The 27408-nt window shown below is 34.8% G+C and overlaps 1 protein-coding gene across 1 annotated transcript in view; it reads left to right on the top strand.

The window, feature by feature from the left end:
- FAM184A (family with sequence similarity 184 member A) overlaps nucleotides 1-27408 on the top strand; it is a 53993-nt gene that overhangs the window by 7121 nt on the left and 19464 nt on the right. Inside the window, exons 2-9 of the mRNA XM_083368801.1 lie at nucleotides 5611-6465; nucleotides 12860-12995; nucleotides 15675-15856; nucleotides 17064-17261; nucleotides 18023-18145; nucleotides 18941-19102; nucleotides 20087-20212; nucleotides 20603-20749. Of these exons, the coding sequence (XP_083224927.1) occupies nucleotides 5611-6465; nucleotides 12860-12995; nucleotides 15675-15856; nucleotides 17064-17261; nucleotides 18023-18145; nucleotides 18941-19102; nucleotides 20087-20212; nucleotides 20603-20749 (1929 nt within the window). The remainder of the gene's footprint in view (nucleotides 1-5610; nucleotides 6466-12859; nucleotides 12996-15674; nucleotides 15857-17063; nucleotides 17262-18022; nucleotides 18146-18940; nucleotides 19103-20086; nucleotides 20213-20602; nucleotides 20750-27408) is intronic.

The raw sequence follows: 27408 nt of genomic DNA, 5'->3' as shown, positions 1-27408 counted from the left end.
GGATTTTAAGCATAACTTTACTAGCGATAGTTTGAACATTCTTTGGCACTGCCTTTCTTTGGAATTGGAATGTAAACTGATCTTTTCCAATCCTGTGGCCACTGTTGAGTTTTCCAAATTTGCTGGCAAATTGAGTGTAGCACTTTTACTGCATTGTCTTGTAAGATTTTGAATAGTTCAGCTGGAATATTGTCACCTCCACTAGCTTTGTTGTTGCTCAGCTTTTCTAAGGCCCACTTCACTTCACATTCTAGGATGTCTGGCTCGAGGTCAGTGACCACCTCATTGAGATTATCAGGGACGTTAAGCTCATTCTTGTATAGTTCTTCTGTGTAATTTTGCCACATCTTCTTAATCTCTTCTGCCTCTGTTAGGTCCCTGCCATTTTGGTCCTTTATCATGCCCATTTTTGCATTAAACGTTCCCTTCATCTCTCCAATTTTCTTGAAAAGATCTCTGGTCCTCCCTATTGTTTTCTTCTATTTCTTTGCACAGTTCATTTAAGAAGGCATTCTTATCTCTTCTAGCTATTCTCTGGAATTCTGCATTCAATTGGGCGTATCTTTCTTTTTCTCCCTTGCCTTTCACTTCCCTCCTTTCCTCAGCTATTTGCAAAGCTTCCTCAGACAGCCATTTTGCTTTCTTGCATTTCTTTTTCTTTGGAATGGTTTTGGTTGCTACATGTTGTACAATGTTGTGAACCTCTGTCCATAGTTCTTCAGGCACTCTGTCTATCAGATCTAATTCCTTAAATCTATTTGTCACCTCTACTGTATATTCAACAGGGATATGATTTAATTCATACCTGAGCGGCTTAGTGCTTTTCCCTACTTTCTTCAGTTTAAGCCTAAACTTTGCAATGAGAAGCTCATGGTCTGAGCCACAGTCAGCTCCTGGTCTTGTTTTTACTGACTGTATAGAGCTTCTCCATCTTTGGCTGCAGAGCATATAGTCAATCTGATTTCTGTGTTGACCATCTGGTGATGTCCATGTGTAGAGCCGTCTCTTGGTTTGTTGGAAAAGAGTGTTTGCTATCACCATCGTATTCTCTTGACAAAATTCTATCAGCCTGTGCCCTGCTTCATTTTGTACTCCAAGGCCAAACTTGCCTGTTATTCCAGTTATCTTTTGGCTTCCTACTTTAGCATTCCAATCCCCCATGATGATAAGGACATCATTTTTTGGTGTTAGTTCTATAAGGTGCTGTAGGGCTTCATAGAACTGGTCAATTTCATCCTCTTCAGCACTGGTGATTGGGGCATAGACTTGGACTACTATGATATTGAATGGTTTGCCTTGGATTCGAACTGAGATCATTCTGTCATTTTGAGGATTGTATCCCAGTATTGCTTTTCCTACTCTTTTATTGACTATGCAGGCTACTCCATTTCTTCTGAGGGATTCTTGCCCACAGTAGTATACCTGATGGTCATCTGAATTAAATTCACCCATTCCTGTCCATTTTAGTTCTCTGATACCTAAGATGTCGATGTTCAGTCTTGTCATCTCTTGTTTGACCACATCCAGCTTGCCTTGATTCGTGGATCTTACATTCCAGGTTCCTATGGAGAAAAAATCTTTACAGCATCGGACTTTCCTTTCACCACCAGACACATCCACAGCTGAGCGTCCTTTCGGCTTTCGCCCAGTCGCTTCATTCTTTCTGGCGCTACTAGTACTAGCCCTCTGCTCTTCCCCACTAGCATATTGGACGCCTTCCGACCTGAGGGGCTCAACTTCCAGCGTCATATCGTATTGCCTTTTGGTACTGTCCATAGGGTTTTCATGGCAAAGATACTGGAGTGGGTTGCCATTTCCTTCTCCAGTGGATCACGTTTTGTCAGAACTCTCTCCTATGTCCTGTCCACCTTGGGTGGCCCTGCACGGCATAGCTCATTGCTTCATTGAATTACGCAAGCCCCTTCGCCACGACAAGGCAGTAATCCATGAAGTAATCCTCTTTCATAGGATACTTTAATTGCTATTCTAATCTTTCATTTACAGTAGCTTTGAATTTTTCCACCCTCCACCAATTAAAAGTCAAGAGACAGAAATAGTTCTAAATGCCTTTAAAATGCAGTTAGAATATTTTCTTGGTGTATCTTTATTTGTGATGGAATACTTGGCAGTGATAAGATTGTTAAGGAGAAAATAGGTCCATGAAACAAGAACCATGGGGGAGAGGGGATAGAATGGAAAAGAAATTGAGAATAGTTCTGCTTTATGTATATATGTTATGTGGATGAATTACTTCTGTAGCCTTCACAATTCTGTTAGATTACCTACCCGGAAAAAAGAACAGAATCCATGTAGTTCTTATTTTTTAAGCTTGCCAGCCTCATAGTGGTTGACATTATTAGACTAAAGTAATTTTAAAGAAATAATGAGAAATATATATTGCTTGTTATTAGCTAGAAATAGATATAGTTACAGGTAATCCTTGACTTATGACCACAACTGAGCTCAAAATTTCCATTGATAAGCAATACAGTTATTAAGTGAGTAACATGCTTGTTAAGTGAATCTGGCTTCCCCATTGACTTTGCTTGTCAGAAGGTCACAAAAATGATCACATGACCCTGGGACATTGCAACCATTATCAATGCATGCCAGTTGCCAAGTATCCGAATTTTGATCATGTGACCATGGGGAAGCTGCAACGGTCATGCCACTTTTTTCAGTGCTGTTTTAACTTTGAACAGTCACTAAACCAATGATTGTTAATTGAGGACTACCTATAGATATAGATATAAATATGTAGGTATAGATATTTCAGAAATATATGAAGTCACTCTGCATTTAATTTTGGATTTCATTTTCTTGTTGTATGCAAGCAAGTAGAAGCATAAAGGAATATAAAACTAACAGAGCAATATAAAAATCTTAATATAACTTGGACATGTTCTACTATAGTTTCAAGTGGGAAATTATTAGCATCTTAGATGAAGCCAAATCCAAAAATGCTAGAGAATTCCCAGAAGCTTGGCATTCACACAAATGAACCATTAATAGCTGCATAGAGATAAGGCACATTTACATACTATTCACATCATGGGGGGGATTGATGTTTCAGCCATTAAAGATTGGGTTTTGAGTGCTGCACAATGGGGTGAGCTCCTATTACCTGCCCAGCTCCTGCCCACTTAGCAGTTCAAAAGCATGGAAATGTGAGTAGATAAATAGATACTACTTTGGTGGGAAGGTAACAGCATTCTGTGCACCTTGGTGTATAGTCATGCTGACCACATTGCCAGGGAAATGTCTTTGGACAACTTTTGCTTCCTCGGTTAAGAAATGGGGATGAGGACCACCCCCTAGAGTTGGACATGACTGGACAAAGGAGTTCTTTACCTTTACACATTATTCAAAAGAGACAATAACAAACACTAGGAAAGAAACAAAAAGACTAGTACACATCTCCTTCAGCAGCTAACATTCAGATAAACTGAGATTAGCACCAGACAAACAGTCAAGCAGAAAACAAGAATGTAAGAACCACCATGGAGGAAACTACATCCCCACCAAAGCTGGTAAGGCAGGTTAATGCATATAAATAGGTAGTAGACCCCACACTCACTGCAGTTGGGTAAGAAAGGAGAAAATCTTTTTATGCAAGAGAACCTCAGTATTATAGTTTGATTCTATAACTCACAGACCTTAATTATAAATTAACTAGTCTTGTCTCTTTCCAACCAAAAAAATACAATCATTGTCATGTGGTTTCCCGTTTAGTGACCATTTTGCTTAATAGTAGGTTTGCCAGTCCCAGTTAGGGTTATTAAGTGAGGAGTAGCAGTCTGTTAAAATAGATTTTCACTATGTATTTTCATCTGTGGATATTGTGATGCATATCTACAATATGATTCATTTTTCTGATTTAAAAAATATAAACCACTATGTCAGATATGGGTATTTGGGCACATACCCCTTTACTCCACTGTTCCCAATTTAAATTGCTCTTTCATTCATTCTCTCTCATAATTTTGTTAATATGAATATACATATTAACATATTAATATATATATATTAACATATTAATATGTTATATATATATTATATATGTTATATATATATATATATATATATATATATATATATATATATATATATAATATTATATATATATATATTAACATATTAATATGTATATTATATATTAATATACATATTAATATATAATATACATAGAATGAAGGCTACTGCTAAGCTTGTAAGCCGCCATGAGTCTTCGGAGAAGGGCGGGATATAAATGGAATTAAAATAAAAAAATAAAATAAAAATGTGACGAAGACCTAGAAACATCACTGATCAGAGACTAACAGGGCTAATAAACACCAGTCTTTCCACTGGATTTACCAATTTTACACAACCTTGAGGAATGGGGCAGTGGCTGTTTGAGTTGTAAATAAAGTGCAAGTGGCCCTCTTGGGTTATATTATTCTCCTGCAGGAAGTACACTGAATGTTCTTGGCAAGTTGATGTAGTATTCTATAGGTTTACTTATATCATCTGTTATAATATTAAATTATCTGAAGCCTTGTGGCAGAAGGATGAGATGTAATAAACATGGTAATTGATGCCTCTGAAGACTGAGAAACCAAGTATTTTATTAGGTTGGTATGATTATATGTTGCCAGAGGAGAAATGCAGGAACAGACTTGTGATCCATCCTTACAAGATTGAGTGGCTACATTTTTCGGCTCCTGGGTGCAATTCAGGATAGTGGTTATCACCTTTGAAGCCCCTGAAGGTATAGGGCCTGGCTATATGAGGAACCACCTAGTTCCAGTCATCTCTGCCCACTTGTTCAGTCTAGCAAGGTAGATGCTCTCAGGTCCTGTCAATTAAATAACACAAACTGTCATTTTGTGGAACTCAGTACATGCACCAACACAGCTACAGTTCCTGCCCTATGGAGTAACACCTCCTCCCCCAGAGATCTGTGTGTCTCCCCCTCCCCGTTATGTTGTTCAAGGAAACTATTCAAAACCTTGTTCTCCCAGATGTTGGAGACAAGATGATTGTCTTTTCTTTCTTTGCCTGTTCATTTTATTTTGGTTTTGCTTTGGATACATTGCTCTTCCAGTCTGTGGTATCTTTTATATGTTTTTTGGTGCATATAATAGTTCTTAGTTGCAGGTCCTTCAGAGTCATTTCGAAATCAGATGGCCAGATAAAAAGATAAATATGTAACGTTCAATTGTTAGTTTTCTGTTTAGGTAATTCACAGGATTTTGCATCATAGAAAAGTCTCGGTCTTGACTTCTGGCCAGTCTCTGTCCCAGACCTGATCTATGGAAAATGCTTTTTTTTTTTTTTGCTTTCTTTCTAGTTTAAGTACATACATAGGCTTAAATGTGCTTTCTCAATGTATGTGTAATTTAGCAGCTGTAGCACACAGACGTAGGAAACAATACCACATATTTAATATATTACATTTTAACATAGTTAATTTTGCTGCCCGTGATATTTTAATTAGAAAATAGTCATTAATCTTGTTGTGTATTAATATATTTTGTGTTATTCTGAACTTCACCATACAATTTCTCACATTGTATTGTTTTCAAATAGTTTATAAGAAAATATATTTTTATATATTCATATATACAGGTAATATATGCTTTGAACACAAAAAATGATGAACATGAAGCTGCTATGCAAGCGCTCAAGGATGCTCACGAAGAAGAAATTCAACAAATTCTTGCAGAAACCAGAGAAAAGATTTTGCAATATAAGAGTAAAGTTTCTGAAGAAATGGATCTAAAAAGAAAAATCCAGGTTTTAGAAGAGTCTTTAGAAGACCACAAAAAGATGAAGCATCAAGCCTTAACTGAATTTGAGGCTTATAAGGACAGAGTTGAGGATATGCAACTCTGTGCAGAAGCTCAGCATGTCCAGCGTGTTGTAACTATGTCACGTGAAGTGGAAGAAATTAGAAAGAAATTTGAGGAAAGATTACGAAGTTTTATACAACTGCAGTTACAATTTGAGAAAGATAAACGTTCAGCTCTTGAAGAGCTGAAAGCTGCACATAGACTTGAGGTCCAAGAACTTATGAAGACACATCAAAATCAAAATGTTACTTTAAGCAAAGGTCAGGAAAAAATAGAAGAATTGCATAGGCAGGATGTGGAACATTTGAATGCTCAAATAGAAGAGCTAAGAATAGAAAGAAAAAAACTTATTGACGAGTATGAAGGTAAACTCAGCAAAGCTCAATCTTTCTATGAACATGAACTTGATACTATGAAAAGATCACAATTGTTTACAGCTGAAAGCCTGAAATCCTGCAAAGAAAAAGAAGTAGAACTAAGAAAGGAATTTCAGAGTCAAGAATCAGTTATACGAAAAAATCTGGGGAAGCTTAAAACTGAGTTGCAAATGGCTCAGGATGAAGCAGGGGCTCTTCGAGAAAAATGCCAGAAACTTCAAGTGGCTCTGAGTACCTCAGAAAACAGTGCACAGGTGAGATGATTATTCTTATGCTATTTCTTTAATAATAAATAAATACAGTTGTTAGAATGATGTTGATGAAGTTTCATGTTGCTCAGCTGGCTATAAAATCAGATTAGTTTACCTGCAATAGACGGACAGACCAAGTAATTTCTTCCTATTTTATTTAGACCTGTGACAAAGTTTGCTTTTCTGTATTAAAACTGCAGCAGCTTTTCTTCTAATAGTGAAGGCCAAAGGCAACTGAAATAGTGTTCTATTAAAATTAATGGCTTAGATTTTTAGAGCTCATTGCCGAAGCAATTTTGGTTCTAATATCCTTTCCCTTCCCTGCAGGAGCCAATAAACATTCTGTTCTGTTTTATAACATCTACTGAGCTAAAGGAGTGGCCTAAGAGGCCGCAGTGGAAGAAAGCAAGTGGGGAAAGTCATATTTCTCTACGCTAAGTGAAGTAGATTTTTCCTCACTACATCTGAAACTTTTATGTAATCATTGTTATTTATTGCATGTATTGTGTATTCCACATTTTCCTTTATGTGCTGAAGTCTTCCATGGGCATCTTCTCTGATGGAAGTTGAAATGTTAGTGTATCTATATATACACATACATATGCACATTTGCCCAGATCAAAATATTATTTTATTGTTAAAATTAAGGTTGTAATTGTATTATCCATATCTTTTCCTAATTTTTCTTGAAATAGATATTTTTTATGGAAATAATAATGGCATGTTGAAGAATGGAACTGAAAATGCTTACCAAATAAAAACACTAAATACCAAATTGGATAAAAGTTACAATATGGATGTGTTGTGTTTATGGAATGACTTGTGATTTTTCTAAAGATGTACAGTTTGTATCTGTACCTGACAATTGGAGGAAGGCTGTTCATAGTTCACTAATACAAAAGAAAACAGCAGATTTTATTAAGGCTAACTGGAAAGATGCTTGGAAGAATTATGATTGAAAGTTACAAAATGTGACAATGGGTAAAAGCTGTGAAGTACACTGTGTCTAGGATATGTAGACTAATGTGATGTGTAGGCAGTGTGTGTAGACTAGATTTTTGCTCTTTAGAAAGATACTCAGAAATGCATGAATAAGAGAAAGTTTATGTACATTTGTTGATTTAGAGAAAGCATATGATGCAGTCAATAGGCTTGAATTGTGGCAATATTACATGAATACAGAATCAGCCATTGATTGCTGAATGCACTAAAAATAACAGGTATAAAAATAATATTTTGCAAATGGTTCAGTACTAGCCAACAAAGTAAGACAAGGATGTTTAGTGTTTTTTGTTTATTTAATGGATTTGTGGATAAAATATATAATGAATGTTTGTGGTGAGATTATTAATTGTGTAAATATGAATTTGTATTTTGGTATGCAGATTGTTCCATGTTGGTTGAAATCTAAAAAGCTAAATAGATTTTTAAATGCAATAAATAGTATGCATGTAAAAATCAGTATATCAAAGACCAAGGATGCTATATTTGATAGGAAAAAAGAGCTATAGTGAATTGTATATAAATAAAAATATATCAAGTAGATGTGTGTGTGTGTGTGTGTGTGTGTGTGTGTATATACACATACATACACATATATATATATACACATACATACATATATATATATACATACACACACAAACACACATATATATAGTAGAATATTTAGTAAAGATGGAGAAATTTTACATGCAAATGATAGGGGAAACAATGGATAGTGTTTTTTTCTCTTCTGAAAATAATATATATTAATATTGAAAGAAGTGAAAATGACTGCATATAATCGTATGCAAACACCCCACTTTGTTATATAGTAGAAAGAGCTAAGCGTGTCGGGAAAAGTATAAAAATAATTTGGATGCAGTAGAAATAGACACTGAATTTCCAAAAGTCAGGCCTGCTGTGTTTGAAGATGGGTCTCCCTAGCACTATCCCACAATCACACTGGCTGATGAGGAAGGAGCGACTGAATTAGAAATAGAGGAAAACTGAAAAAGTCATGGCTGGATGGAGTTGAGGAAATTCTGAAAAAAGGGTAAGAAGTTACAGAACAAAGTGCAGAGTATTAGGCAGTGTAAAATCAAGATAAAAGCAAGAATGGTTTGCAAGGAGAGAAAGATATGGAGTAGTATAGTAAAGTCATATACTAGGTTTAGCTATATTTGCTCTCCTTTTTCTTATTTCATACCTTTAATTTCTTTGGTTTATAATAGGTTCACATTGTATACCTTTTATACCTTGAAAATGTGTATGTATGCACAAATGGCCACAAAGGGGAGGAATAATTTATCTGTATTAACTATTTTGTACCAATAATATTGAAAATCACTTTTTTTTTCTTTTCCTATCCCTAAATTTAAAACTCTGTTTTTAGAGATCCACATTGCTTATTTTTTACATTACCTATCTTTCTCAACTTTTTAAAGCTACTGCCTTTCCCCCCGAAAATCATATGACTGTAGCTACAGAATCCTGGAAAATGATGCATTTCATTTAAGACTTGCAGACAGATCTAAATGAGGACCATGCATATTCCAGGATACCTGTTTGCCTTCAAATCTAAAGCCCTAAACAGCCGTAGTATTTATTAATTAAATCATTAATTGCATTTCTATTTCCTGTAGTTCAGTTACTAATATTTCATCACATTTTAAGAATTAAATTCTTTTAATTTATTGAGTGATTTTAGCATCTCATTCCCTGGCAGACAACTTGCTCACAGAATAAATTCCCCTGTATATTGCCATGAGATGTAGAAGTGTAGTCAGGAGTCACAAAAGGCAAGAGCTCTTTCCCAGAGGGCAAAGAGACAGCAGAATTTGGAATATCTGGTAGGTAGTTAGAGAGCAAGGTCAGACCTTCCCTAGTAATTCAGAGAGTTGTTGTTAGTTGCAAAGTCATGTCCGACCCATCGCGACCCCATGGACAATGTTCCTCCAGGCCTTCCTGTCCTCTACCATCTTCTGGAGTCCATTTAGGCTCACGCCTACTGCTTCAGTGACTCTATCCAGCCACCTCATTCTCTGTCGTCCCCTTCTTCTCTTGCCCTCAACCTTTCCCGGCATTAGGCTCTTCTCCAGTGAGTCCTTCCTTCTCATCAGGTGGCCAAAGTATTTGAGTTTCAACTTCAGGATCTGGCCTTCTAAAGACCAGTCAGGGTTGATCTCCTCTAGGATTGACCGGTTTGATCACCTTGCAGTCCAAGGGACTCGCAGGAGTCTTCTCCAGCACCATAGTTCAAAGGCCTCAATTCTTTGGTGCTCAGCCTTTCTTATGGTCCAACTTTCACAGCCATACATTGCAACTGGGAAGACCATGGCCTTGACTATATGCACTTTTGTTGGCAGGGTGATGCGTCTGCTTTTTAGTGTGCTGTCTAGATTTGCCATGGCTTTCCTCCCCAGGAGCGTCTTTTAATTTCTTGGCTGCAGTCCCCGTCTGCGGTGATCTTGAAGCCCAGAAAAATAAAATCTGTCACTACCTCCGTTTCTTCCCCATCTATTTGTCAGGAATTGAGAGGGCCGGATGCCATGATCTTGGTTTTCTTAATGTTTAGTTTCAACCCAACTTTTGCACTCTCCTTCTTCACACGCAAGCCCCTTCGCCACGACAAGGCAGTAATCAATGAAGGGGATTCACATAGTATGTTTTGGTTATTGCAGATAGTTGTTTTCATCTGGCAAAAATTTGTTTTTAGGCAAGCAATAATAAAGAAATTATTTAGAAGTAACTCCTTGGTTATTTGGACCTGACACCTAGGGAAAATATAGGCTATAAAGAAATAAATAGCTACTTGAAATTCCAGCACATACAGGTTCCCTAACTATAACTTACCCATAACTGAGGTCCTTTGAGTGGTCTCTGAGCCTGTTTGCATTGTTATTGCTATGATATAGAATATGTATAAAGATAGTGTTCAACTTATGACCAGATTTGGGTTTGGAAATTCTGTCATAAGTTGGTGCAGTCATAAAGGGAGTCATTATGTGACCAGACCTGATTCTATGACCATTTTTATCACAGTTATTAAGTGAATCAGGAAACTACTATGGTAATTAATGAATCACTTGGTTGTTAAGTGAATCATAATAGGAGAAGAGCAGGCAAAGCTGGGGGAGGTGGTTAAACGAATCATCCTCCTAGAGTCATTACATTCCCACAAACAGCCTAAATTTAATCCCTCTTGAATTCATTGATTGTTATCTGGTGCTGATTGTTATCTGGTGCCAATTTAGTGTTGAATTTTGTTGGCTAGATTCTTGTGTGTAGCCTTGAGCAATAAAGGTTGAACTGCAATTTAATGCATGGTTCTGATTCTTTGTGTCACACAGTCAAGTAAGTAAATCCAACTTCAGCAATTGACTTTGCTTGTTGGAACCAGGTTGAGAAGATTGCAAATTGTGATCACATGACAGCAAGACCTGCAACCATCGTAAATGGTTGTGCTACATGACCACAGGGGTGGTGCGATGGTCATAACTTCTAGGACAGGTTGTAGGTCACTTTTTCCAAGACCATTGTAATTTTGAACTATTGTTAAACGAATGGTCGTAGTCAAGAACTGCCTGTATAGTTTATTTTAAAATAAGGAGTTCTGATAGTGCAGTGGTTAGAATGCAGTATTGCAGGCAAACTCTGCCCACAACCTGGAGTTTGAACCTGACGGGGCTCAAGCCTTCTATCCTTTTGAGGTTGGTAAAATGAGGACTCAGATTGTTAGGGACAATATGCTGACTTTGTAAACCACCCAGTGTGTGAGTAAAGCATTATCAGGCAGTATATAAGTCTAAGTCCTTTTGCTATTTATCTACATAGTTCATTTCCTTTTCTTTGTACAATATTGAGCCATTTTAAGTATTTTGTACTTAGAAATGTGGGAAAGAATATTGTGCTAAATGTTAATTTTTGCCCAATGGTATTTTCACTCTCATCTTGCATTTTAAGCACTTACAAGTTTTACCTTGTTGTCATCTAACACAGCCTGAAGAAATGATCAAAACAATATTTTGACTGATTGACTGGTTACTGATTTGTACCCAGTAACATATTTATTAATTGGTTTCAATCTTGCTTCTAAGCTGCATTTTAAATTGTCATGAGTTCTTTTAATAGATTTTCATTTTTAATGGACATTAATATCTATCCAAATTAACATTTATTTCAAATTTTAAATGAGTTTTTCCTTTGGGCAAAATTACAGATGCTAACCTATCTACAATATTATTGGAATATTTAGTATAACTTGTCAAAATATCCTTAGAATTTTTTTTAAATATATCATTACTTAGTAACTGTATTATATGAGGCCTTTTTGACACTTCACAAAGACTCTGGAATTCTGTTTCAAGGAATTCTATTTTAATGAATGAAGGCTACTGCTAAGCTTGTAAGCCGCCCTGAGTCTTCGGAGAAGGGCGGGATATAAATGGAATTAAAATAAATAAATAAAATAAATAATGAACCTATTTGATTTATCCAACAGCTTTTGGAATTTTGATATTAATTAATCTCTTTATAATTTACTCTTTCAGTGTATTTCTTTTATAATATAATGATAAAATTATAAAATTTTATATTACAATTACAAAGTGTAATACAACTTTTTATTCTGTCAGTAGAATAAAATTGCTGTATTTTCAGCAATTTATCCTACCTTTGTATCTATCTGCTTTGCAGTGGATGAGATTATTCTGTGTAAGAGATTGAGTAGGGCTACACAGAAAGGTGGAAAACTGTTAAAAAACTTTTTTCCCTTCTTTTGCATATGAAATTAGTTTGCTAGTGGAGGGACATTTATCATATTCCACACAATATTTTATTTTAAATGGCCCTCTTACAGGTTTTTATGACTAGAACAGCCCAGATTTGAAGAAAATATTCCTCTAAAAGGCAATATCATAAAAATGAAATAAATCCAGTTTTTCTTCTATTTGAATAAGCATTTAAATAAAATCTTGCATAATCTCTGGCCTAACGTTAAACATAGCAACTACTTTAGAATTGACATAATGTATTTTTCAATTTGATGCAGAATAGTGCTATTAAATGTTTTACTTTTAATCATAGTTCTTAGGTCCAATTCACTATATAGTACATATGCACTCATTCTTCACTAATTAATCACAGATGATTATGTTCTATTGTGAATAATGTAAGTCATGCACATTTACCAGAATATCTTTGTTACCAAAAGTGAAAGTGTAGGCATATGTTTGTCTGACTTCTGTACAAAAGTCATATAGAACTTATGAAAATTTCAGAACTGACAAAATGAATGCAAATATACATAAACAAGGAGGTTAACAGAATATTTGTTCTGTATATTGGTAATATCCCTCTATGTTCAACTTTTAGATTTACAATACATTTTTAATAATTTTCTCTGTTCTCTTAGGCTCTTCAAAAACAACTAGATGATGTCAAAGAAGAGGAAATGTCATTGTTAAGCAAACACAAGGAGGTTGAAATTGAGTTAGCAGCTGCAAGAGAGCGCTTACAACAACAAGCCACAGACCTAGTGCTAAAAGCTAGTATGTGTGTATGTTTCTATTACTTTGTATATAATCCATTTTAAGTTATTGTTGTTAGAATGTTTATTTCTAGATAACATTTGATGCATAAGACAAATGCTAACTTTTTCATACAAAAGTATCTTTATTTCTTATTTTTATTAAAAAATAATTTTATTTTTTTCAGTCTGTGTTTTCATTGCTTAGGCCAGACATGTCAAACTCGCGACGTCACATGACATCGCACAACGTATCGGAGCTTTTTCCCCATTGCCGGCAATGGGGTGGGCACGGTTTTGTCGTGATGCATCTGGCCCGCGGGCCGGCAGTTTGACACCCCTGGCTTAGGCAAAATATCAGATCCAGCAGAATCTGTAGGGCTCATTATTCAGTAAGGCTAACTGCTAACAAATATGCAGATGATTGCAGTCTTATGACATAAGCCTTACTTAGCCAATGTCTTCCCTACAGAAATGTTGGCAATATTAATTTAGGGAAGCGTGGACTGACAGTTAAATCTCATGAATTGTAAGCCCATGGAATTGTTTTTCATGTTTTTCTGGAAATATTTTATAGTTTGAATATTACAAAATACTTATAAAATGTGTTATGAAGAACTAAGAATTAAGTGTAGTTGATTTAAATATAACATGCAAAAATGAATATTTAAAGAGTCCATTTGAACAAAAATATCCCAGCTAAAATAATTATGACTTAGTATCTATCATCTGACTATTACAATGGCCTAGTTCTCTTTTTTAAACTGTTTGGATTTGGGATACCTGTTATTTTGTACATGAAATGATATATCGTGTTTTGTTCAAATTATTATTCCACATCTGACTTCTTATGTGAAAAACTATAAGGTTCATTATGAATTTTGCTGTAGTCACACACCGTAGTGTTTTGTTCTTTATTAGCTCTGCACATCACTCAGCTAATATTGTTGGTGTTGGATACTGCTCTCATCTGTTCCAGCTAACAAAACTAGAACTGGCAGATTATGAGTATTATTAACATGTGAAGGAGCACAGGTTTTCAACCTTTGTCTTAAGTAATTGAGTAAAGCAGGCATGTCAAACTGCTGGCCCGAGGGCTGGATGCGTCATGACGAAACTGCGCCCACCCCATTGCTGGCAATGGGGAAAAAGTCGTGATATGTCACATGACATCGCAAGTTTGACATGCTTGGAGTAAAGGATCCTTTACCTTTTTACCCTTAATTTGTTATATTGGGCATTTCTCTATTTTATTTGTTTTGACAGTTGAAGATATTGGAAATAGACACTGTATTCCACCCCAACTGAGGAAACAAGGGGAATTCAGATGATGCATAATGTCGGCAAAATGTCCGTAGATCCGTGTTTCAGCATCTCACCACTGTTTCCTAGGATCAGCTGCTTAAGATAGCTACCTCATTACACTTAAATTCTGAAAAAATAGTCATTTTGACACAATTTTTCTAAAAATGAAACTAAAACTCTTGATGCCTTAATGCAGGGATGTCAAACTCGCAATGTCACGTGACATGTCGCAACGTATTGTGACTTTTTTTCCATTGCCGGCAATGGGGTGGGCATGGTTTCAGCATGACACAGGCCTGTAGTTTGACATCCCTGCCTTAATGTGTTTCCAATTATATAGACATTGATTTTTTTTTAAAAAAGTGTGGTATATAACAAACCAGAGAAATATGTCTTTCTGATAGTACCTTACTTTTACAACATTTTTTGAGCAGAGTTTGGTTTGCATTGTATGGGAAAACTAATAAATAAGCAGTATATTATAAAGATAAGCATTTCTATCTCCTATCCAGCTAACACAATTTTATTTAGCAAGTAATAGCAAAATATATATTTTTCACAATATATATAGTTACTTTCAGTTACTTATTTATTAATATGTTGAAAAACTGCTTAATAGTAACATTGTAGAAAAAATAAATGTCTATAATAAAAGATGTAAATCCATATATTATAAATAAGTATGATTCAAACATTTTAAAGGTACAAAAAATCAGGCAGTCTGTATATATTTCTTGTCTAATTTAAGACAAACAATTCAACTTGAAATCATGGAGGGTCAATGTGATAACATCATAGAAATACTTTGTGGAGTTGGGATAGTGCTGGTGGAAGGTGAACTGAAATATTTTTTGCTTTTACATGTATCTGATTGCAATTTTGTCTCAGATAATATGGTATTGTAACTAGAATTAATTCTTTTTTAAAACATCTGTGTTTATGAGAAGCTTTATTCACTAATTCTCTTATTATGAAACAAGTAGCATCATAGTAGGAGATCAGGAGCTAAACCATGAAAATATGTACAAAAAGGAGCAAAGTATCCTTCCTCCAGATTTCAGCCTGCCTAGTATTGTACTTCTGGTCAATGAATCAAGTCTAACATTGTATGATATTATAGTGAGGCATTCCAGAATATCTCTTGTTTCAAATTTGTCCCCATAATGAGTGGGATTATGCCAAAGTCTGTATAACCATTGTTTACTGAATAAATTAATGCCTGGATTCATAAAATACCTAGAGTTATCATCTGTGGTTTATATTCTTACAACCAAGTAAATTAAAACCAGCCACAATATACCGTAGCTTGATACATAATGTGAACCAGGCCAGTATGAGAAGCCATTCAAGTACAAACATTAATATTCCAGAAATACTTAATGCTTCATTCTTACAGGTCATGTTGGAATGCTCCAAGCTACTCAAATGACTCAGGAAGTTACAATATCTGATTTGGAATCAGAAAAATCCAGATTAAAGGAGAAATTGTCTCAGCTGGAAGAGGAAAGAAATGTGTTACACAGTAAAACACAAAGTCTAGATGAAAGACAAAGGCAGCAGCTTCTTATACTGGAGAAGGTAAAATATTCATGGGTGGGTTACAAATGAAAACTCATACTGTGTAGATTTTATGTAAATATGAAAAGTATTGTTCTCTCTCTTTGAATGGCCTCCATGGTTTTTTTTTAAAAACCTTAATATTCAAAAGTGTCACTTCAATTGCATAAAAGCAATTGATCATAAGAACTAGTATCTTGAAGTCTGCTTGCACAACATATTATACAAGTCAAGCTATTTCATTATTGTAAGCATTAGTTGTACAAGGCATTCATTACCAGTTTCTTAATACTCAACATCTGGTATAACATACAACTGCTATTGCATAACTGATTAATCTACAAGCTGTTAAAAATATTTTGGGAGTTCTAGTTAATGAGGACAAGGATGTTAAATATGCCGATAACCACTACCTTCCATTAAATGAGAGAAATAAGGTTTCATTAATATGTGGAAAAGGCAGGAAAAAAGTGCCAGATTTATACACACAGTATATATGTGTATACTGTATATATACTGTATATATAACACACACAGAAATATGAAATTTAGTTGGAGTCAGTCAAATTTGTAGAAGTTGCCTTTTGAGATAAGGGATTAATGTAGATAACAGAGCCTTGGTGGAGCAGTGGGCTAATGCCTTCTTAAGTAACACCAGCTGCCTGCAATTAGTGCAGGTTTGCATCCCACCAGGCTCAAGGTTGACTCAGCCTTCCATCCTTCCGAGGTAGGTAAAATGAGGACCCAGATTGTTGGGGGCAATAAGCTGACTTTGTAATAATGCCGCTTGGGGTGTGTGTGAAAGCCCTAACAAGCAGGCATATACATAGAATGAAGGCTACTGCTAAGCTTGTAAGCCGCCCTGAGTCTTCGGAGAAGGGTGGGATATAAATGTAATAAAAATAAATAAATAAATAAATACTATAGAATACGAAAGGCTTGCATCCTCATTTAAGCTGAGGGCTGTTTAAATGTGTAATAAAGAACTAGATATCTAGTTCTGCTATATTAAGTGAGCTCCTGTGTTCAGGTCAGCTGAAGGAGAGAATCTGAAGGCTTGATTGCCTTATCATTCCCACATAATTAATATCTAAACTGATATAGCTTAGATATTGCATGCATAGGACAAAACCACAATGGCACCTGAAGTGTAATGAACTCAAGAGCATATGGTTTCCAAAAGACATTTCTCTGATTTTGATTCTAAGTTGTATTGTTTAAATTAAAGAGAGTAAATGAAGCAAGGGAAACACAACAAGAATATTATGAAAAGGAGCTAATGAAATTGCAAGTTAAACTAGAAGGAGAGACTACGCAGCTAAAAGAAGTTCATTCCAAGGCTTTGGAGGAGTTGGCATGGAAACATAATACTGCTCTTGAAGCAGCACATAACAATGCTAACAAGGAAAAAAAGAAACTGCAAATGGTAAGAGAAAAATAAATTGCTATGATTGTTCCTGTTTTACTATGACAACATATGTTGAGTTGTTTTTAATTGTAATAGCAGATTTAAGTTGTTCCACATGTTTTGCAGCAAGAAAACTTCCAGCTTCACAGATTATTTTAGTCCAGGGGTCTTCAAACTCGGCCCTTTTATGACTCATGGACTTCAATTCCCAGAATTCCTCAGGCTCCACCATCACCTTTGAGGGAAGAGTCCGTTTTTCAAGGCTTTCTAGAAGGAGAGAAGGATGGGGTCTGCTAGAGGTTATGGGGGAGGATGTTCCACAGGGCAGGAGGTTCTACAGAGATGTTGTGCTTTCTCGTCCACCAGATGACAACAGTTGAGGAAAGAGATAAGGAGCTCACCTGCCCTGTTTGACTTGGTAGAAAAGGCAAGTACCACCAGGGAGAGAGCGAGTCCTGCATATAGCCTGGTCTTGTACCATACAGGGCCTTAAAGGTGATAACCAATATTTTGAATTGCATCCAGAAAGAAACTAGAAGCCAGAGCACTTCATGCAGCAGAGATGTAATGTGGTCTTGACTGATGAATTATCCATCCCAATCCTTCTAGGCTTTAAGGTTATCTAGAGAGGACTGCCTTAGATTCATTTGCTCTCTGAAACCCATTTCTGGATTGTATGGGAGACTGTGTAGGAAAAGTCATTAAACAATATGTTTGAAGAATATAATCAATAAACAGCAGAAGACTTAACATTTTTCTGCTTTGTTTTGTTTTTTAAGGAGCTGGAGCAGCAATTTGAGAAAGAGAAACAACATTTTGAAGATGAGAAGAATCAGCTCCGACAGCAGTTGACAAGCCTAAGGGAAGAACTGACAACCAAATTGACTTCCTCCAATCAGGAGGTAAGAATCAACAGAATCATATTACCAAAAAGCTGTATGCATTCAACTATGTTTAATTATTAATGTTTTTTCTTAATTGGTATTTTAGACTTGGATTCATTCTATTCTGCTTCTTTCTGGCTAAAAGAACAATTCTGTAAATATTTTTTTATATATTTTTTATTCATGGTGTATATTTTATAAACTACGTTGAAAGAAATGTGTTCTTTTAGCGCTAGAATTTTAGATCACTAACAAAACTATTAGGCTACCCATTCAATACTATTTTACATATGGAATTCAATACCACAAGCGATAATATTAACCACTGATTTGGATTCTGAGTGTTATATATGCACATGCATATAGTTTACAGATTAATTTCTGCTGTCAAATACGGTCAACATTATATGCTTTCTGGCTAGGCACTATTATCACTGGACTTCCTTTGGGGTGGATTATTCCCTCATTTCTTCCCTCAGAACTTGGTACAACTTTTCACAGTATTTTCTATCAGAACATATGATGCTGGTAAAAAAATATGTTATTTATTACCAGCATCATTTAATATATGCATAATGTTTTATGTGTTTAGTTCTTCTAAATGGATAAAGGAAATGAATGTTACAGATATATTATCTCTTCATTTGTTTTACATGTTTTAAGAACAATTAGTTAATTAATTTTGGGTTCAGTATATTAAAATGACTGAAAACATAAGATAATTTCTGAGAATCTGAATATACATTCATCAAATACAAATCTGATTTCTTTCTTTTTTTAATAAACTTACATTATTTTCTTTCTGTATTATAGGTAGAGCATCTACAGGATGTCTTAAAAAAAAGTGAGCAGGGCCTTAGTACTGCAGAAGGGCACATTTCTAGCCTTCAGGAAACCCAAGAAATATTGCAAAAAGAATTAGAATTAACCCAGGCAAAACTGAGAGAAACCACTGACTCCTTGTATAATGTTGAGGTAAATGCAGAATTCTATTATATGTATCCATTCCATTAGGCAAATTCAGGTGGTCATATGACCTTCTATACAATATATGGAGAAATCTTTTATTTAGTTTATTTAATATGACAATGGTTTTCAGCTTGTTAAAAAGGGTGTTAGATAAATTAAAGGAAATTGTCTATTAAATAATGCTTGCTACTACAGTTGCTTGCAACCTCAGGGTTTACAATAGATACTGTATACCATTGTACCAGCTAGCAGGAGCAAATGTAAGTGTTGCTTTCATCTTCTGCTTGTGGTTTTGCTAATTGACCATAAGTTGATGGTCAAGCTAGGCTTCATTTAGCTAGTGTTGAGCTGTGGGTAAAGGTCTGTCTTATATACGTATCAATATTTTGCAAACTGTTGTTACAATCATAGACAGGATTTGGTGATCTCCCTTCTAATATCTACATGAAGCCAATGGATGAGCTCATCCAAGACCATGGAGAGGGGTATCATCAGTATGCTGATACCCAACTATACATCTCTGCTCTTGGCAAATTAAGTGAGGTGGTGAATATCTTAGTGTCCAGAGTTTGTGAAGGGCTGGATGGAGCACAGTAGGCTTTGGGGTCCTACTTTTTCAAGGGCTATGCCATTTTGGCATTTGGGGTGGGATGCCATCTGGGATGGCACCAGGCCTGGGGATATTTGGGAACTGGAGACATTCCTAGATAGCTCCACCATGATTGATATTCTTCCCTTCTCTGTGGTATTTATATATTTATTTTTTCCTATAATGGTCTCATTTTAACGATTACATTTTATCCTTTATCATGCTTTATTTTATTTATATGCTGTTTTATTTAATTGTATGCTATGTAGAGTTGCTTTGTATGAAAGGGGCAGCCACACTAAGCATTTCCATGTTAATGTAAAAATACTAAAAATCTGCATTTTGAAATGCATTAATTTTATTTCTTAGCATAATATTGTTATAGATTTTTTTATATTAAGGGGAAGTTAAACCAGGAGAGACAACACCATGAAGCAATAATTGTAACCATGAGGGAAGAGGAAAAATTAAAACTTGATAGAATGGCTCGTGATCTGGAAATAAAATGGACAGAAAATCTTCGGCAAGTATTTTTTCCACTTATTTTCTCTCTTAAAGAAATGTGTATCTTAATAAATAGGAGCCAATTTGATGCAGTAGGTAAGGCATCTGGCTAGATACCAGGAGACCCTGAGTTCTACTCCTGTCTTAGGCGTGAAGCCTGTTGAATGACTTTGGGTCATTCACTTTCTCTTAACCCAAAGGTGATGGCAAACCATTTTAGAAAATCTTGTGAAGAAAACTGTAGGGACTAGTCCAGGTAGTCGCCAAGAGTCAATAACCGATTCAAAGGAACAAATATATAGCTTAATACAATAATATTTTGACCAAGACTGTGCATTTCAACAAGGCTTCTACAATGTTTTAAATAGTAGAATAAGTTTTAGCTTTGCCTTTTTTTCTTTTTTTTTAGGCAGGAATGTACAAAACTTAGAGAGGAATTGAGACTTCAGCATGAAGAAGATAAAAAGTCAGCATTGACACAACTCTTGCAGCTAAAGGAGAGAGAAAAAAATGCTGCGAGAGATAGCTGGCAGAAAAAAGTGGAAGAACTTTTGGATCAGGTAACCAGAATAATTAATAAATTATTAATTAATTTCACTTTTAGATTATTGAAGTGAGATTTTTTTGTTGCAAAATTAATCCTCTTAAAAATTGATAAGAATACTTGTTAAATTTGATAAAAATGTGTAGATTTCTCTGACCTTGTATGTATATATGACTCAATATTTTTAAATTATTAAAAATAGGAACATGCCATACAACCAGCACACTAGAATGCTGCCTATAAAGGTTATGGCATCATTCAGTTCTATCCAATATATAATGCTACTTTAAAAAAAACAGGCAGGATTCTATTCTATACTATATTCTATAGTAAATAGATTAATAAGTTCTAGAGAAATAAATCAATGAGGACCCAGATTGTTGGGGGCAATTAAGCTGACTTTGTAATAATGCCGCTTGGGGGTGTGTGAAAGCCCTAATAAGCAGGCATATACATAGAATGAAGGCTACTGCTAAGCTTGTAAGCCGCCCTGAGTCTTTGGAGAAGGGCGGGATATAAATGGAATTAAAATAAATAAAATAAATAAATATATTCAGTTAGAGAATTGCAAAAATCACAGTACTTGGACAGGAAGGGATTTATGGAAGCTTATTCCAGTATAGGTAGTCCTTGACTTATAGCCACAATTGAGCCCAAAATTTCCATTGCTAAGCAAGGCAGTTATTAAATGAGTTTTGCCCTATTTTATGATCTTTTTGGCCACAGTGATTAAGTGAATCACTGTAGTTGTTAAGTTAATAACATGGTTGTTAAGTGAATCTGGCTTCCCCATTTACTTTGTTTATCAAAAGGTCACAAAAGGTGGTCACATGATCCTGGGACACTACAATTGTCATAAATACATGCCAGTTACCAAACTTCTGAATTTTGATCCTGTGATCATAGGGATGCTGCAACAGTTGTAAGTGTGAAAAACATCCATGTCACTTTTTTCGATGCTGAACTTTGAACAGTCACTATGAATGATTGTAAATCGAGGACTACCTGTATAATTTTTAGCTGATGCACACATTTCTTCTGCTAATAGACACTGGAGGAAGCATTTATCTTCTTTTATTCTGTCAAGTGTTGTAAGAATTTCATATTGAAGCCTTTTGTGTTTCTTTTTCTGAAGTAAGTTAACTTGAACCATTACAGCTAGTTATTGAAAACAATAGCAATAGATGAACACAAATTAAAATGCCAAAAATACACATATATCCTAAGAGTAAATAGGATATGGGATGTACATTTCTGTGTTCAACTTACACATTTTAAAATTAAGTAGTAGCAAAACATAATTTTAATTCTGAAATCCTTTAGGACAATTCTGACAATAATTCCTAGGATTCTTCCACTGAGTTCAGTGGAAATTCTTCAAACAATACAAAAGTAAGATTCTATTGTTAGATCATTGCATAATAACAAGAGTTCATGCTTTCCTCACTAAGAAAAAAACTTTGTTGTAGACTATATAATGTCCAGTAAAATGAGCAGCCATACTGAATAAAGTTTGAACTTGGTCTTTAAAAATACAGTATGTATTAGAAATATATCAGCATAACCAAGGAGTTGTGGTTTCTTCTTCTTATAGTGTCAAAAATTATTTCATTTTCAGTAAAGTAAACAGGTTTGCTATTTGGCAGAGATCTCATAGTTTTTCTGGATTAGAATATTTTGTTGTGGCTGAGATTTTCTGAGTTAATTTTATTATTAGCTATTTACTCTTATGAGATTGATTCAAGACAGCTACAGATAATAGTTTGATTAATACATACTTTCAATAGTGAATTGTTCTCTTTGTAAATTGTGATTTTAATAAAACATTAATTAATAATTTAGGAAGTATATCATAGATCAGTAAGCATCTTAAGGTTTTTAATAATTTGTTTGAAAGAACAAATGACTGGGAATAAATCATGTATCCAACAGTGAAATTATTCATCATTCAATTTTAACAAGTGTGGTCCTCATACCCATGTTGCATTTAATGTATATGGTAATGTACCACTTATACATGCTGACAGTACATATTTAGCTTGTTAATAAATGGCAGTATATAATAAATTTCAAATATAATTTTGCTATGGAGTAGATATTATAAAGAAAATTTCATATTTAAAGAAGAAAAGAATTTTTTTTATGAATTAAGTTGGGATTGGTAATAGTAAATTATGATGCAAAATTATTTAAGAAGTAAAAAAATGTATATGTTCAGTACTGAAAAATATAGCTGAACTTTTTTTCCCAAATTTATAAACAGATATGCTAACAAATATATTTGCCAGTTTTTCAGGAATGTATTTATTAAATTTGCTGAATACTATTTGGGCTAAAAGATAAAATAATTTCATTTAGAAACTGCATATAATTCTGGAATGATTTAGATATTTCTAAGTGTTCAGAAGCTTTATAAGACCATAGCAAAACTGTTCTATATTAGTTTTTCTCAACATATTTCCTTTATCATATCAATATGAATGTTCTGTCTTTTACTGCCCCTTTTTATTCCATCTTCTTAGTTATTTCTGAATTATTTCCTTTATTCTTGTGATCTTTTCTTCATAGCGGCACTATCTTGGTGAAGCTTTGCATAAATCTATCAGCAATGTAAGTGAGTTGCACTTACAGTTTGTACGCAAGGGCATGCCTCTACTTTTCAGCTTGCATACTGGGCAATGTTGCTTTAAAAACTAATCCTTTGAAATAAAATAATTAAAATATTTTTAGAAAGAGATTACATATTTTCATAAAAAGCTGTGACTTGCATTCATTATGTCTGTATTCATATTTGCTATCATATATCAGTCATTCTATATAGTGAAAAGAAGCTTGCAGCTAATATATTTGCATATTACGTAGCCTTTTTATAAAGCATGAAGTAATGCAACTCTATGGATGAACTACTATAAATCTTGGACTTCTGATATTCAGTTATTGTAGCAAATATTTTACAGGCAACTTCCTTTAATATGCCACAGTTTGATAATGCAAAATATCTTTTGAGCTATAGTATCATAGATTTGTCTGGTATTTTTTTCTGTTTGGTGCAATCCTATAGATGTTTTCTCAGAAATAAGAAACTTGAAATCAGTGGTCAGGAGGTATAAGATTGCAATCTCCATGGCTATAATTTTTGACAAGATTATAATCATGGCTTGCATTTTGAGATAATGACTTTATATAGCTTAAAAGTAGCATACACATATCAAGAAATTTTATTCTGGCAGACTTTCAATTTTAAACAAACTATTGGGTCATATGGATGTTCAATTCCAGCAAAAAATTTCAAAAATATTACAATACATGTATGCGTGTAATAAGCGGTGTAAATAACTGTTTGGGTTGCAGGTTGGAAAAAATAGTATTTCTTAATGTTATGTTAATGTTTATGTCTGTGACTAGAGTGGGGCAAAAAAGATTGTGGCTGAAAGTTTGGAACAATTGTTCCAACTTCTAAGTGATTGTTTAAAGTAATATGATATTGAAATTGGAATTGGCCCATTTCAAACCCATAGCACTTTCAGTGTACTGTTCCAAAATCAGAAGAAACATTCCAGTACCATGGCAAAATATTACAGTTTTGTAATTTTAGCCACTAAATACATTTACACTTCTGCCTTAAAAAAAAGTAAAGTGTTAAGTTAAACATATAAGAAAAAGATTAAAATATGCATTTCTATCCCAAACGTCAGTACAGGTAGTCTTCAACATATGACCACATTTCAACCCAAAATTTATGTTGCTAAATGAGACAATTTTGCCCCATATTATGACCTTTCTTGCTATGGTTGTTGAGTGAATTACTGCAGTTCTTAAGTTAGTAATATGGTTGTTGAGTGAATCTGGCTTCCCCATTGACTTTGCTTGTCAGAAGGTTGCAAAAGGTGATCATATGACCCTGGGATACTGCAACCGTCATAAATACATCAGTTGCCAAGCATCTGAATTTTGACCACATTACCATGGGGATGTTTCAGAAGTGTGCAAAACTGTCATAAGTCACTTTTTTCAGTGCCGTTGCAACTTTGAATGGTCACTAAACAAACTGTTGTAAGACAAGGACTACCTGTATTCAAAATATCAACACTGATTAATCCAGTTGAATTAATTTGATAGACTGCATGCTTCATACCTATTTTTTGTCAGTCTCCCATATTTGTTTAATCTGCTTGACCCTATTACCTCCCCAAAACTGGCCTTGAGAAATTTATTAGGATCTGATATATAAAGCTACAGAAATATCAGAGCTAAAGGTATTGGCAAACATTTGGCAGCCAAGCTTGTGAGAGTAAAGCATTTTTCACAGATATACAAGTACCACTGGGAATATTTCTGGGCAAACATCAATATTTCATGTAGCTTCACAAAATTAAGTAATCCTTGTTCCTGTTCATTTTTCAAAAGGGAATAATAAATTTATAAAATTGTTTCTTTGGTTATTTCATGCATGTTTGCATTTCACATTAAATATATCCTTACATTTAAAGCGGCTGAATGTGATTATTTTTTGGGGGTGGGAATTTCTGTTTACACCAAACCATTAATTAAGTATAAGGTATGTTGCTTTTTATGGTAATACTGTATGTAGTTTTCATTAGTAGCACATTGCTATTAGAGGTTTTATGAAGAACATGATTCATGTATAATCCTGATTAGTGTTGTGGAATGACCAAGTGAATATGGATCATTTTCAAAGGGGAAATAAACAATGGGGCATTTGTGTTGATTAGATTTCTATTAAAGCCTTATTCAGTTCTAAGCTGAGTAGAGTGGAACAGAGCAAATGCAGCAAAGATTCACTCCTGGGGTAAACATTGTTAAGCAATGTTGAAGGGAAAAGAAAATCAGACGAAAGGAAAGGAATTCAGACCCGGGTCGATAGAGTTGTCCTGAACCAGCCAGGCAGCCTCGTCTCCAAAAAGAACTCCCGTGAGCACTGCCCGCTGAACTTTTATTCACCTCCAATATTACAAAAACTACATCAATCTCATACAACATAGGATACATAGAAATAATTGGATTACTCAGGTGCCTGTGAGATCACACAAAAACAAGGTACCATAAGATGTATGTGAAGGCTTTATCATAGCGTTTCCCAAACCTCCCACATGCCAGCCTCCCTGTAAGCCAGGAGAGTGTGCTCTCACTGAAACCAACAGAAAGGCCCATTAAGGGGGGTCTGGAAAGGCTGAAGGGTGAGAAACCAAATTCTTGAGAGACCAAATTCTGGCCGTTCCCACACAATGTGAAGAATTTTAGTATTTCATTGTATTTAGAAATTCAGGGCTCAAATAGTGGGGAAAGGGCATGGGCATACTTTTACTGTAGCTGTCATTGCCACTGTTAAAAGCCATACCTTTTCTACGATAGCTATGCATCCCAAGGTATTAGATTTTAGGAGGTGATTTCCCAGGAAAATACATGTTTGCATTTAAGAGGCATCAACGAGACAGTAAAAGATGTAAGACCATATTTTCTACGATCACTTCCATTGGATTAATTTGAAATCTTATGACTATAAAAGCTTGGTGCAATTTACATGAAACAGTACTAACTAATAAGCTTCCCTTTAGAATTAGGTATTATTTCATTGAACAAATCTAGAGACTCTTCTATCAACTTTAAAACTGTTATTATTCTTAAACACTAGTCAGCAATAAAGATTTCTAAGCTCACTTACATTCTCCACTGCTGATACAAAGCAATATCATTTTCCCTCTGATTCATTTACTAAAGAGATATTAACTTGAAAATTTCCAGAGATTCCATTTCCTCAAAGGCCTCCGTAGCAAAAATCTAGAATTTAGGAGAAATCCTCGTGGTTAAAACCCACTGTTTCCATTTTCGTTCAACAGTGAGATTTACAATAGGATGCATAGACAAGGGAATAAAGGAGAAACAAGACTGGTGAAAGAATGCCCTTTTATCCTGCAGGTTTTTTGACTTGGGAAAATTTTCACTACATAAAGATTTTGTTCCTCCTCCTTGCTTCAAGACAACTACGTAGTTCTGCCATGCAGTTTTCTTAACTAATGGTGATGGACTACCAATATAGCTTTCTGTTTCTCTAAATGTTACAGTAGTTGATTAAATAATATATATTGTAGCTATTAGATAGGCTTTTTTTAAAAAAAATCAAGAACCTAGAGGAGCCATTAGCTCAAAATTGTTTCCAGCTGTACAGTAGAAACTGGATGATCTTCTATCTAAAATGCTCTAGTGCAGTGATTCTCACTATGGGCCATGCCATATTTTTAGGGAGTCATAATTACGTTTAGAGACGTCCAAATCTAACTGCCGGGCATATAATTAATTTGTCATAATCCTTATATCTCATTCTTTGTGCTAATTTCAGCAATATAGATATTGAATATTACTGCAGTTTATAATAAGTATCTTAATAGTGGAAATGGGGGGGGGGAGCCAGAGAGATAAATGAAGCTCAGAATTGGGCCATGAGCAAGAAAAGGTTGAGAAAAGGTTGGTGGAAGAAAACTCAAACATTTATCTAACATCTTAACAAAAGGTACTGAATTTGTTACAAATGCTTTTCCACTGCACAAATAGGTCAAGTGGGTAATTTGCATTCCACATTGCCTTAAGCAATGTGCCTCTCTGTTGTGTTGAAGCAGCTGTGTTCTCAGGAAGATGATCTGTGCATGTGTATGTCCA

Source organism: Vipera ursinii, assembly GCF_947247035.1.
Source record: "Vipera ursinii genome assembly, chromosome: 1".
Classification (NCBI taxonomy): Eukaryota; Metazoa; Chordata; class Lepidosauria; order Squamata; family Viperidae; genus Vipera; species Vipera ursinii.
Note: the sequence above shows the minus strand (reverse complement) of the source record. Positions and strands in the feature narration are given on the sequence as shown.